The sequence below is a fragment of the Barbus barbus genome (genome assembly GCF_936440315.1).
Source record: "Barbus barbus genome assembly, chromosome: 26".
Classification (NCBI taxonomy): Eukaryota; Metazoa; Chordata; class Actinopteri; order Cypriniformes; family Cyprinidae; genus Barbus; species Barbus barbus.
Window position 1 is genome coordinate 1,767,381 of NC_136754.1, and position 15,120 is coordinate 1,782,500.

Here is a 15,120-nt window from a genome sequence, read left to right on the forward strand (position 1 = left end):
GTTTTATTTGACTTGCACTTGACTTAGTTTACAGTTGTGAAAAACGGTGAAATGTGTGCCATTTACATTAAAAGCATCAAGTCCTTTCCAAGCGAAATACCTTGAAACTCATGGCCGGTAACCAATGACGCCGTCTGCCAGGAAGGGTGAACATGAGCTTCTGCAGTGATCCGTTAGTGGACTCGCTGAAACACATCGGCTCTCAGCATAGAAAGTGTTTGAGTCCGCTAATGCAAAGCAGATGGAGGACCTTCACAAAAATAAATGTCTGACCTTACGGCAGCATGGCACACGTTCGCTCTGCAACCTGTCCAAAGTCTGGAGTTATCTGACTCTCGTAACATTCCCACTGCGTGATTCAGCACCTGTGTGTCTTGGAGAAAGTGCTAAACAGTGAAGCATGTCTTTGCTGAGAGATTTAAGAGGATGCAATGGTAGTTTATTTAACTTCTGATCTTAGGTTTTATTCTTTCCAATTTCTATTGGAACAGTGTGACTCAAAAAATGGACAAAGCTGCATTATCTTATCTGTCTGCCCGACCATCGGTTGCAAAGACTTCAAGAAATAGCTGCCTTTGAAAATAGGCTTTAGTCTTTAGTTGTAATTGTTTTTAGTGACTCCATTGTGTTAAAAATAACACGCCTCACCTTTAACTGGAAATGTCAGCGTGCTGATGTCTGTGATTTACAAAATACTAGATATTTGCCAGCGTATTTAGGTGTCATAACATGCCATTTATTTGTGACGGTTGTATGCTGAATCACAATAGCAACGTACACACTGGAATATTTTGGGAGCAACAACTGCATTTAAATGTGCGAGTGAGTAAATGATCATTCTGTGTGTTTATGGAATACAGGAGTCACTTGTGAACATGAACTTTTTGGTGATTCGTGGATGTAAACAAAGCATGAATGTTTAAGCTAATCGGTTTAGCTGTTTTTGACCAAAATGACGTTAGCGTCAGGAAACGCATTACCACCCACTTATATAGCGCTGCGGGGATGACGTTTTTGTAGGCCAACCTGGAAGTTTAGTGTCATCCATAGGACTTTCCATTGGATTTTGGCAGAAAATCTGTGACCATCAAAAGTTTTGGATTCTTACACATTTTGTTCATAAGCCGAATGCCATTCATAAATGTTGAAGCCTTAAAAAATGCCGCAAGAGGGTTTTACTAAAGTATTTTTAGTTGTAGAATAAAACGTCAAAATATCTTGAGCTTGTGTTAAACTACAGACCTTGGTTTGGCCTAGGTTTTGACCTACAGAAATGTGTCCATTGTTTAGTAATGAATCACTGTGATTTAATAAAACATTGTAAGCAAATGTTTGCTTGTATTGTTTGTGGGGAAGTTGTGGCCTAATGGTTAGAGAGTCGGACTCGTAATCCAAAGGTTGCGGGTTCGAGTCTCGGGCCGGCAGGGATTGTAGGTGGGGGGAGTGAATGTCCAGCGCTCTCTCCACCCTCAATACCACGACTGAGGTGCCCTTGAGCAAGGCACCGAACCCCCAACTGCTCCCCGGGCGCCGCAGCATAAATGGCTGCCCACTGCTCTGGGGGTGTGTTCACTGCTGTGTGTGTGTGTGTTCACTGCTGTGTGTGTGTGCACGTTGGATGGGTTAAATGCAGAGCACGAATTCCGAGTATGGGTCACCATACTTGACAGTATGTCACTTCACTTCACTTACTTACAAACAATTGTTTCAGTTTTGGGTCGAAGACGAGGAGTCCCATTTTGGTGTCTGCTTTAATTTAAATTTACAAAAGTGATTTTATTTAAATAAAGCATATTATGTGCAAGAAAAGTGTCTACTAAAAAACTTGGGAAAATAAAATGTTAAAAATATGGGTGTAATAATGTTACATTGTCATTTAGCGTAGCATATATTTATGTAAATATGAAAACACTTATTCTGACCTGTACGCATTAAAATATGTAAAAGAAAGTGATCATACTAAATTTGTATTATATTTTAAATGATTAAAAACGTAATAATGGATAGTGGCTAATATTGGTAAAGATTCAAAACAACAATTCCTTTTTTGAGGCTGCAGTGGGGATCCTTAAATATTAAGTATTTTAATGACAATTATTCCTCTTCTGAATGTGCCTGACAAGATTTTTAGTACATTTTAGTACAACTATTGCTACATTAAAATCACATTTTAGTGTGCTTTAGTGTCACGTTTTTTAAACAAATATATGTTAGCTGCTGAGCTGAGCTGAGCATTTTATAAGAGCTGATAAAATGTAAAAACTGTAACTTGAATGCAATGTAAGTCGCTTTGGATAAAAGCGTCTGCTAAATGCATAAATGTAAATGTAATGTTAGTCATTATTTTTGCTCTGAAAAATGACCGCAATTATGCAGCGCACATTCTATTGTACAGAAAAAAACTACATTTATACTTTGCACTGTATTAAACTTTTATTGTTTTGATGCTTGAAAACCCTTTTCATCTTTGATGCATTTATCTTTAATTTTATTGAATCCTTGTTAGTCTTGAGGAAAAAGAGTGGAACATTATGTACCTGACTACAACAAATGTTTTGTTTCGCCTTCTCTTTTCAGATAAATGCACACCCAACGTTATAATGTGTAACTTCAAACACTTTCACAATTCTGTGGAAGCTATCAAAAGCTCTTGTGCTTTTGAGTCAAACAAAGCTGTTCGTCTAAGCCTTTATCTGAACGGCAGCCGGTCTTCTCACTAAGCCGCTATGGTGAGATGGTATGGTATGAAGTGCTCTTCACTGGAACCCCGAGAAAGGCTTCCAGCAGAGTCACATGATGTTGAGATGACAGACTTTCTGATGTAATGATAGCAGGAAATCCTCAGCTAATGACAACCAGTCCAGAGATTACATCATTATTATGTTTCTGTTTACTTCACAAACTACAGAATTAACTACAGTATTTGGACACGTAAGCCACATTAACTTCACTTTTCTTTGTTTTTTGAGGTCTCAGTGTGTTTGTATCAGCTGGTGTTTTAGTGGATGTATGTAGTCAGTTCTTCTCATGTTCACACAAGTGTAAAGAATCACATTTACTATCAACATCATCCACTAACCACAAAAAAATTACTGTTTATTTTCAACACTACGTCTACTGTTTTAGTTTTAATTAAATGTTTTGTTGAAGAAAAATCCTTACAATAAATGACACTTAATATTTTATCTAATGCAGTGACATTTATACTTTATAGTGTTGCTAAATACTTAAACAAGGTTGCATATATTTGATCAAAAATACAGTCTAAAATATTGATCTAAAATAACAGTTTTCTGTTGTAAAATGTGATTTATTTCTGCAATCAAAGCTGAATTTTCAGTGTCGCATGATTCTTCAGAAATCATTCTAATATGCTGATTTGCTGCTAAAGAAACATTTTGGATTATGTTCAAAACTGTTTTGGTATGTACATTTTTTTTTTTTTTGTGGAAACTGTAGTACAAGATTATTTGATTCATAGAACGTTTATGATGTCTTTAATGCATCCTTGGTGAATAAAAGTATTAATTTCAAAAGAAAAAACACACTGAGCCAAGATTATTTATATGTAAGAACACAGAAGAAGAACATAAGAAGATAAGACGTTTATGTGCATTTACATGACATGCTAAGGATCAGGAATCAGGCAGCTGATAAATGTCTGTTTTCTTTTCCTTTGAAGGCCTTTAGCTGGTTTGGCTTGGAAACGTCTATTACCGGGAAATTATCTGTCAGCTGTGTCGTGTAGCTGGAGTATCTCTGACAGTTTACACCGATTTCATCAGCCGGTCTGAGCAAGGAAAATTAGGTAACTCGGATGAGGCAAAGTTAGTGCTCTCTAAATCTGCACGGCAGGCCAGGCTTAATCTGTTATAGAGGCTTTAATTAGCTCGCAAACTTCTCATTAGAGCTTTATCAGGTAATGCGGGTGAGATCAGGAGCAAACGTGCTGCTATTAAAACACATTGATTACACAAGCTGTGTGAGTGGGCATCGAGGTTAGCATGGACTAGTTAACTCTAAACTGCAACTATAAAACATTAAAATAATAGTTTACCCAAAAACGAAAATTTGCCAAAAATGTTCTCACCCTCAGGCTATTTCAGATGTAGTTGCATTTGTTTCTTCATCAGATTTGGAGAAATGTATCATTCCATCACTTGCTCACAAATGGACCCACTGCAGTGAATGGGTGCCGTCAGAATGAGAGTCCAAACAGCTGATAAAAGCATCACAATAGTCCACAACACTCCAGTCCATCAGTTAACATCTTGTGAAACCAAAGGCTGTGTGTTTGTTGGTCTGTGCAGATTTCCCACCTGATTCAGACAGCAAAGAGGACTCGTATTTCAGCCAGAAGCAACAGTTTGAAAGTAAAAAAAAAACCATCTTGATGGATTTGTTTCTTACAAACATGAAGCTTTTGGTTTCACAAGATGGACTGGAGTGGTGTGGATTACTTGTGGATTATTGTGATATGTGATATATATATATATATATACAGGCTATATGAAGAGTTAATTTGCAAAAAAAACGATAAACGCCACTTTAAAATAAATGAGTTGATTGCCGTACATTATTCTCCACATATAGTACGATCTGAACCCTAAACACGTTTAAAGCCTGTATTGTTCACTTTCAAGACATTGCGAGTTCATGTTTTACTGCAGAAGCCGACAAGTCCTTGTTGTTTTTGAACAGAAGCCGATAAGTCCATTCTATTGAATCAGTGGCTGTATTCAGGTCAGGTGCCAAGGCTACTTTCAATTTGAAAAGACGTGCTAAAAGACGTGAGTTTCGTCGAAGCTGACTAAAAGTGATCGAGGATGGATAATTTAGACGAATTGATGAACCTGTGATATCTTCAGGGCGAAAAAGGAAAATAAAATCTCATGGATCCTTGCAAAAGCAGCGCGTTACAATGCTGAGGGAAAGCTGTCAGGCATCTTCATTGTCATCTGAGGAGATTACAAAGATTAAACAAGTGTTTTTTAAACTCTAAAACATGAAATGTGGAGTTATCTGCTTTTGGAAAAAAAACACTGTTGGAGTTATCTGCTTTTGCTATAAAACAATTTTTAATATGTAAAAAAAAAAACATACTTTCAATCAACTTTAATTTAGTAAATTACCTGTATTTGTTCAAGTTATTATTACTTAATCAAAACAAACCAACTGCAGTTTGATTGATATTACTTGGAATGCACAATAAAAAAAAAATTGATTTCTGAAAAAAATAAATAAAATGGAGTTATTGGTTTTTGCAAATGAACTCTTCATATATATATACTCTTTCATTCTGACGGCACCCATTCACTGCTGAGGATCCATTGGTGAGCAAGTGATGGAATGCTACATTTCCCCAAATCTGTTCTCATGAAGAAACAAAATCCATTTACATCTTGGATGGCCTGAGTGCATTTTTGAGTGAATTATTCCTTTTAAACAGGCGGGTGGCATCTTACTACATCAGCCATATTCAAAAGGAGCAGTGTACGTTTGATGAAAATTCAATAATTCATCTTTGTAAACAAATTGAGAAAATCTCACTGTATGAAATGAACTATATTTTTCCTTGTATGCTGTCTTTGACATCACTGCTCATGATAATTTCTAGTGAAGGGTATGATGTAATTTTCCTGTGAGTAAATAGTTTATTCACTCATAAAAGACATTGCGTTTTTGTCTTTTTCTGCTTTTCATATACTTGTTTTCTTTCGAGTCAACTTTGTCGTCTTGTTTCATCCTGGGTTTGTGCTTCAGAACTCTATTGACGATTGTCGACTGTCGCTTCGGTCACGCTCTATTTTGTGCACCGCAATTTTATTGTTGCAATGGATTGGAAAAGCGAAGTATTATTGTATTTGCCCTCTGAGTATGAATCAAGATGTTCGTTCTCATGAAGATGAGTCTTAAAGTGGCCACAGACCTCCCTGACTGATGTTCAGCTTTGATCAACGGTGATAGTTGTCCTGAAAAGAACCAATGATCTGAAACCAAGTATGTGCATTAGAGTTGTGGTTTTCATTCCAGAACCAGATTCTGACTGTTGTTTATTTGCTTCGTATACAATCAGACATTTGGAATCGACTCCCTCCGCTCTGGCTCCTTTCCTGGCTGTTTCCTGCTGAAATGCGAGAGCTTTGAGTTTTGTTATTGTAACGGGGGACCTCAGATGTTTGACATGTGTCCTGACCTGTTGAAGGTGTCTGTCTCGGGTGTGTTTGTGTTGAGTTGAACCTGTTGGTGTGAAGGTGAGGCTGAGAGCGACACCAGAAACGAGGCTTTGGTTACGGCATGGGAAAACTGGATGTGCGAACCAATTGCTTTTATTTATTTTTAAATTTAAGTTAGTTGTCGGAAACATAATCCCATAATTCAGTAAAAAAAAAAAAAAGTTGATGTATTTTTAAGATATGTATTTTAAAGCAGTAGAACAGAGGTCGTCAAAATGAATAGAATTTAAATTATTCACTATAATTTTGTGTACTAAAGATATGGTGTAGAAGCTATTTTCGCAACCAACTGCTGGTAAATTTCACAAATAAAAACTGCAAGTGACACTGAATTAAATGAGATTTTTCAGTAGAAAGACTGAAATAGAGTTTTCTAGTAAAACGCTCTCCAATAATCTTTATTTACAACTTCAAAAAATAATTTTACGGTGTGGTTTACGTTCACTTTTAACAACAGAAGTAGTTTTTAAAATAATTTGTTCCCTATTTTCCCTTTCTCTTTATTTTTTAGAGAGGTAAAATTGGTTTAGTGTGCACAAATGAATCCCAGTTACCCATTTGTTTCTAGGAGTTAATTGATGAGAATTCTACAATAGATTTGATTTTAATTTGGGGAAAAAAACATGCCTGAAAGTTTTTATGGGTTTCTGTCTTCAAATAAAAAAATTAAATAAATAAATAAAAACAGATCTGATTTTTCTTTTTATCACCCGCCAGCTGAATAAAACAAAGCTGCAGTGGACACAAGCCATTCAGCGACAGATATGAAGGAACGCCTGTGGAGTCGCATCCAGATGTGTGTGTGTGTGTGTGTGTTTGCAGAAGACTTAGCAGATTTTACTATGGGTGAAATCAGTCATATAGTCTGATGGGACTGTTCTTCCCCACACCAAACCGTTGCCCAGGTGTTATGATGCGTTTCATTGCTGGATCTAATGTGCAGAATCACAGTGATGCATCATGACCGCTCACAGAGCTGGATTGAGTTTACAGATGAAATACAGTTCATCCCAGTGTCAGAGGGTAAGACGTCTCTATGTGATCAGCACCCGTATTAATATATTAATGTTCTGGGCTGTGTCCTGTGACTCCTGTCAGTCATTTATCGGAAGATAATAAATTAAAATACATCATAGTTGTGTGCTACTCAGAAATGAAATAGAAACTCTGCCCATCTATTTTAAAATGACATCTGTTATTACTACAATAACTCTCAGAAAGTTATGTATTGTTTTTTTGAAAAACAATTTGAAAATGTATTTCTATTTACTGTATAGAATTTTTATGAATGGTCTTATTTACAGCTGACTATTAAATCTGTTATCCATTGAAATTTGAACAGTCGCTCATTTTTTTTGACATACTGTAATTCCAGAATTAAGACTACAACTTTTATTTATTTTATTTATTATTTGTAAAAAAACATTATTATTAATTATTTTTCAAATTAATTATATTATTTATATTAATATACACTAGTTGATGCTTGATTCCTGTTTGCTGTATGTAATTTATAATAGATGTAATAAAAATATAGTAAAAATGTAAAAATATATAATTTGTTTATATATATATATATATATATATATATATATATATATATATAGATACGCTATTTATTTTCTCTACCTGCTCTATTTATTTAATAATAAATGTATTAATAAATGAAAAATATTATATATAGAGTATGCACATATTATATATACAGTATATATATATATATATATATATATATTAGTACACACACTATATATATGTAAAGGTAAAAATAATATATTATGTGTGTGTGTGTGTGTGTGTGTGTGTGTGTATACATACACTATATATATGTGTGTGTGTGTGTGTGTGTATAGTATTGTGTGTATATGCACGCACGCACACACACACACACACACACACACACACAGACACATAATATATTGATTACTTTTACCATTGTTTTATTCATTTATATCTATATATACTATATATATTGCTATATTTATGTTGGTAATTGTAACTATTATTTTAACATTGTTTTATTTATTAATTTCATTCACAGTGCCATTAAAATGAATAAATGTTAATTAACTGCCCAAAACCCCTGAACTTATATTTCCATAGCATAATTTTGAACTGATTGTTTAATATATTTTAAGTTAAAAAATGACACCAAAGTATATTTGCCTTTCACTGTTCTTCTTTTTCCATTGGTTCTGGCGGTTTGTATGAACTTGACATGGATTCTCAATGGGAGAGTTGTAATTAGGTATTTTTAATTGTAAGAAGTATTTTCAAAATAACCAGATGTTATAAACATGTCTCGTCAAATCATGCAACTAATTACGGTGATTCAAACCACAACCTCATGGAGAAAATGATTCCTCCTTTAAGTTGGTTTTAGGTTTGAATCAACATGTATTTACTTTAGTGAATTACGAGCACAGGGCTTTTCTCTCAAACCTCATTTCATGTCATTTAAACCACCAGATGCTCACGAGCAACTAAAATACTGTATGAAGATGAATTGCTTGCTCCATATGTCATATGCCATATCATAATTTGTGCCTCAGACAGGCAGACTACACAGAAATTTGACTTCTCAGTAAAGCTTTATGAAACTATACATGCAGAGTGGGACTGTCATGTGACCCACGAGTCACATGATATTATGAAGGCTTTCTGAGCTGGTTTCTATGGTGACGGAGGCTGTGAAGCAGCACAGAGTAAATATTTGGTCGTTTTCTTTGATTCAGGACTTCCTGAGCACTGCTCAGAAATGTGTGTATTTGTTTATAACGAAACACTTATCCAAGACAGGGCATTTTCTTTTTCCTTCTTTTTTTTCCCATCTACCTAAACCTAATTGTAACCATTTTAGATTTTTTTAATCATTTAAATCAATTTTTGAAATATACTTCAAACCAATGCATTCAACTAGGTACAATAATATTTAATTATTATTATTATTATTATTATTATATCAAAGTGTTCAGAAACAAAAGTTTTAGTATCTTTAGCTCCTTCTATTGGTTGTTTGGTAAGATTGCAACTGTCCAGCATTTTAAAGGGATACTGTCAAGTCTTCACAAAATGTAAAATCAGAATGAATGATGATCCCCTCATCTTTTTTCTTAAATTATTTAAGTTTGTGTCAATATAAGGCCTTTTACAAATCTATTATTAGCTGCATTTTTAAACGTAATACATAATAATGTAGTACATTATATATATATATATATATATGTATGTGTGTGTATGTGTGAGGATCCTAGTCTGACCTCAGAAGACTACGGAGGGTAGCCCGGACTGCTGAGCGAATCATTGGTACAACCCTCTCCACTCTCCAAGAACTGTACTTATCCAGAGTGAGCAAAAGGGCTGGTAAAATAACTCTGGACCCCTCACATCCAGAACACTCCCTCTTTGAACTGTTACCATCTGGTCGACGCTACAGAGCTCTGAGCACCAGAACGACCAGACACAGGAACAGTTTCTTCCCTCAGGCAATCCATCTCATGAACACTCAACAATAAACGTGGAACACACAACTATAATACACTATCCATTCACCACACTCACTAATTTCTAATTTGCACATACTTGACCTGTACATACATAGTTGTCTATATATTATATATTGTGTTTTTGCTGTTTTGTACATTGCCTATTTGGTTAATTGTTGTTATTCTTTTATTATCTGTGTCCTGTCCTGTTGCTGTCTTTCTGTTGCACTGTGGAGCTTCTGTCACTACAACAAATTCCTTGTATGTGTATATATATATATATATAATTTCTATATTATAATTCTATATATATTATAATAACATTTTTTACTATTATATGTATTAGAGAGAGAGAGAGAGAGAGAGAAATTCTAGAAAAAAAAATCTGTGATTCTTGATGTTTTGGAGCGGGGAAAAAAACTGATAAAAACCTTTTTTTTTTTTTTTTTAATCACATTTTTATATAGTTTTCATGACACATTTTATATGCACACATTTTCAGGCAGTGCATGGAACAGTACTTTCCAATAGATATATGCAACACACACATTTGACACAAACTGAATCACAATGTTCACAATGGGGTACTGACATCAGTACACGGCCAGAGGAAGAAGAGTTCATCATCATCATCAGTCTTTAGTGTCATTCAGCATTTGTTATTTATTAATCTCCATCAAAGCCATTTCACTCACACGCTCCAGAAATATTAGTCCATCTGACTCCTTTTCACTCCCTTTGGCAGTTTTTTAACAGTTTTGGCCAGTATTGTTCGTTTATTGTATTTCATTTTTATTGTTCAGAGGAAAGCCAGAACTGCCATTAGAATAGAAAAGTGTTATTGCTCCCGTCTGTGAATTAGAGACAAGGACTTTCAAATGTCAGATCCATCCACCTAGAATGTTACGGAACTGTTACATTGTAAACTCAACATGGGTGGTTGCCAGGGGCGTTGCTATGCGATTGCTCTGAGTGTTCTAAGTTTTTTAGAATGTTGCTACATGGTTGCTAAGGTGTATTGCATGGTTGCTAGGTGGTTATATACTGGCCTAAAAGAGTCTCTGTGGAATTTTATTAATTAATTTTTCCTCAGCCAATCATAAATAGTGATGCTTAGTAAATATGAAATCTTTGGGATATATGTATCTTCTTTATGATATTAAAACCATGTAGCTACAAACTCTCTAAAATTGTCAGTGATCCTTCCTCCAATCAAATGTCAGAGAAATCCTTTTCATCCCTTTGATAAGGCCAGATCAATCCAAACGGGATACACACATACTGCTCACTTACACGAATGAAAAATATCCTGTTTTATTTAGAAGCCAGTAAAACACTACGTTTTTTTGTTTTCTAATTCACAGGAGTGGCTGCAATAAAATTCATATTGTGTGAAAGTCAGTCTGCGTTTCATTACAGTGAATTTGTCGATGCAAGAAACGTTTAACTAACTATTCTGGGCTTGGTGCAACTTAAACTGAATGAGCAACATCTGTGGAATTGTTTATCATATCATTTTTGCAAAAACAAGGAATGACGCATGTACAGTAATGCACTTTCAGTGAAAGTCTGCACTGGGTTAAATGCTAGTATATTCACATATTCACAAGACTTAAACATCATACATGTTAACATGAGAATAGTGTCAGACTTATTCTGACTGTAAAATCCAGTGACCTTCCACAGACTTGGATTGTACAGCAAGTGCATCACTGTAAATGCATTTTTGTTTGTTTTTACAAACTGGAGAATGAGATTACTGTCTGTGCTAAACGGCAGCAGGCCACAGATGCCACCCATAGGGCTTAAGTAGTCTTAGTAATAATAAGATGCTAGAAGGTTCTCTCTGGTAACAGTGGGATTGATGTTAAACACCGGCATCCAGCTGTAATCACTGTAGACAAACTCATTCACTCTCAATTCAGTCCACAGTTTTTCCTTTAGATATCTTCAATTTTGTATCATTCACACAGCAAGTGTGTAAAATAAATCAAGGTCTACATTTCTTCTCAGCACATCCAAAAAAAGTGTAAATTTCCTTCCTGAAGGATGTGTGTTCAGTTAGTTGAACTGTGAGAATAAAGTCTGCGTATTTTATTGTTGTAATGCATAAATGTGTTGTTGTTGAAATGGATTTTACAGTAATGCTAGCTTTCAACAGTTGGAGCCTGTAAGATTTTGTTTTTGAAAAGTCACCAAGGCTGCATTTATTTGATCAGAAATACAGTAAAAATAATAAAATTGTGAAATATATGTGACCCTGGAGCACAAAAGCAGTCTTAAGTCGCAATATTTGTAGCAATAGCCAACAATACACTGTATGGGTCAAAATTATTGATTTTTCTTTTACGCCAAAAATCATTAAGACATTAAGTAAAGATCATGTTCCATGAAGATATTTTGTAAATTTCCTACTGTAAATATATCTCAGCTTAATTTTTGATTAGTAATATGCATTGCTAAGGACTTCATTTGAACAACTTTAAAGGCGATTTTCTCAATATTTAGATTTTTTTGCACCCTCAGATTCCAGATTTTCAAATAGTTGTATCTCGGCTAAATATTGTCCGATCATAACAAACCATACATCAATGGAAAGCTTACTTATTCAGCTTGCAGATGATGTATAAATCTCAATGTTGAAAAATTGACACTTATGACTGGTTTTGTGGACCAGGGTCACATATGGTAAAAGGTCATTTATTTCTGTGATGCGCAGCTGAATTTTCAGCATCATTACTCCAGTCTTCAGTGTCACATGATCCTTCAGAAATCATTATTACCAATGTTGAAAACAGTTGTGCTGCCCAATATTTATACTTTGTGAAAACTGATAAAACAATTTTCAAAAGAACAGTATTTATTTGAAATAGAAATCTTTACAGTATAAACATCTTTACTGTCATTTTTGACCAATTTAATGCATCCTTGCTGAATATAAGTATTAATTTCTTTAAAAAAAATAAAATATTACTGACTCCAGTCTTTTGAACTGTAATGTGCATCTCAAGTTGTTTTTGAAGGCAGGTTTGAATTGCCTTTCTCTTATTAATTATTAGTTAAAAGCAACAACAGTTTGTAAAATAATCAGTGGGATTTTAAGTTACATAAAAACCTGACAATTTCTCCAATTGATCTGCTCTGATGTGTGATGTTTGACTGTTTTCTTTGCATAAACGTGAGGAGCCTGCAGAAATCTCATGATGTGTTTGTTAATCATCTCCTTGATCCATTTCGCCTTTGACTAGCTGTTCTCATGGTAACCAGCCAGATGCGCGCAGAAGCCCCCTGTTATTCTTTGCATAGACGATCTGTCCTCGTACAGCAGAGCACAATTGCACGTGATTGAATCAACCTGATGACTAGATATTCACTATCATTTCAATCATAAATTCAGATTTGTATGCAATCTGCTCTGTGATACTTTAGCTTATATCCTGTTTTTCCTCAGCACCGTGTCATGTTGTGGCCAGCAGCATCATTATATCTCTCTCTCTCACCGAGCATTTGTTCTAATGCCCGACTTTCTAGTTGCTAGGAGACGAACAAGTGCATAAAATTTCCCATTGCGGCGGTCAATGTTTTCGCTCGTCCTGCTTTTATCCTTCATGTGAACCTTCATCTGTTGTTTTGTTTTTTAACTCGAACAAATTGTTTCAAGTAAAATGTGTGTTGGTTTACAGTACCTTATCTTTTAAAGATGTTTTAACAGGATTGAGTGTCTCATACATCTGTTTTCAATCGCTCTTGAGCTCTAAGCAGAGGATTTGATTTATGAGGGAAGACATTAAAACGTGTTAGTACTAGCATGAACACAGATTTTGTACAAACGCCCTTTAAAGTGTACATGAAAACAACCCTGTTATGTTCCAATTACATTTAAGTAGTCCTCAGTATTTTTAAAGCAACTGCTGTTTTTCGTAATTGTGGCCAATGTGTCATATTATGGAAGTAAAATGGGTTTCTTGTTGACTTTAAACACTCTTTTGGGTTTTTAAAAGTAACCGCAACAAATCCTCCTGCTCTTTCTCATAGTTCAGTCCTGTCTGGACTTGGACACACTTGATTTCCATCCTCTGGACGGACCTCCAGTCCTTTTGTTTAGACAGCACAAGAGGAAAAGATATTGTCCAAAGGTAGCAGAGAGAAACAAAGGCGTTGCGATGTCATAAACCACCACCGTTAGTTTAAAACCAGCTGCTGCTTTTCCCTCGTCGCTAGAGAGTCTCTTCGAACTCGTGAATCTTTCTCAACCCCGTCTGGACACCCGCTCGGGCCTTCTGACCAAAAACCAGCTCTCAGCCAAGGTGACTGTTTGACAGCCTGCCATCAACAGCCTTCTGATTGGTTTACCCCGAAAACGTCAATCATCAGGTTACTTGTTAAGGGGCTTGTTGACCTTGGGCGTCCCTGTGCTGACGGCGAGCGTCTGGACGGCCGTGGGCTCGTCGGCTGTTACCGTGGCAACCGTGTCCTTTTTGGAATTGTCAGGTTCCCAGAGGAAGAACTCGTGCAGGAGCGTGTTGACCGTCTCGGGACACTCCATCATCACCATGTGACTGCCTTCCTCGATCACTTTCAGGAACGCAAACAACAGGATCTGGAATAAAGACAATTTACATATAAACATTATTATAAATATGAAATAAATTATGTAAATACTATTTTATTATATTATTATTATTAACAATATATTGTAATATAACATGTATTTAAATGCATGTTATATGTTATAATCTCAATTTGAAGGATATTGAAAATATATTAAATATATATAAATTCATTTTATATTGATGCATATGATATTTTAATCTTAGATTCCAAAAACGGATTTTATACATTATATATTTTATAATGTATTTTATATAAATACTTTGTATGTATATAATGCTACAGTGTGCTGACTTTGTTTTGCATTTTTATGCACCTGTATTTCAGACATTTTTGAATGTGCATGCATTTTGTTCCTTTGAGATAAAATATACATTTTGTAAAGTAACATTAGCATATAAGATGTATTTATAATGTTTAAAATGCAGTATAATATAATAGAATTGCAAATAAGATTTATAAAATGCATATTTAAATAATTAAAATGTATAATTAAAATTATATAATTAAAACAAACTACACAATAAATATTTTTATATTACATAAATACTACATTATATACATTTACATATGTATGTGTGTGTGTAAATTACATATATATTATATTTAATGTAAAACTAATATTAAGCTGCTGATTTTTCTTGTTTTCTATTCACGAAAAATAAAAATGGATTTGTAGCTCGATCAGTAACATCACTTTCAGATAAAGGATCTGCACTCGCTGTATCTATGCAAATAAGGTTTATAAAATACATAATATTTAAATGTATATATGTATTTATCTAATA

At 34.7% G+C, this 15,120-nt stretch overlaps 1 protein-coding gene across 1 annotated transcript in view; it reads right to left on the reverse strand.

Annotated features, from left to right (window-relative positions):
* Nucleotides 1–13,942: 13,942 nt before the first annotated feature.
* Nucleotides 13,943–15,120, reverse strand: part of LOC306845986 (protein ABHD8-like) — a 12,234-nt gene continuing 11,056 nt past the window's right edge. The window contains exon 5 of the mRNA XM_079379020.1: nt 13,943–14,321. Within this exon, the coding sequence (XP_079235146.1) occupies nt 14,097–14,321 (225 nt within the window). The 3' untranslated portion in view covers nt 13,943–14,096. The remainder of the gene's footprint in view (nt 14,322–15,120) is intronic.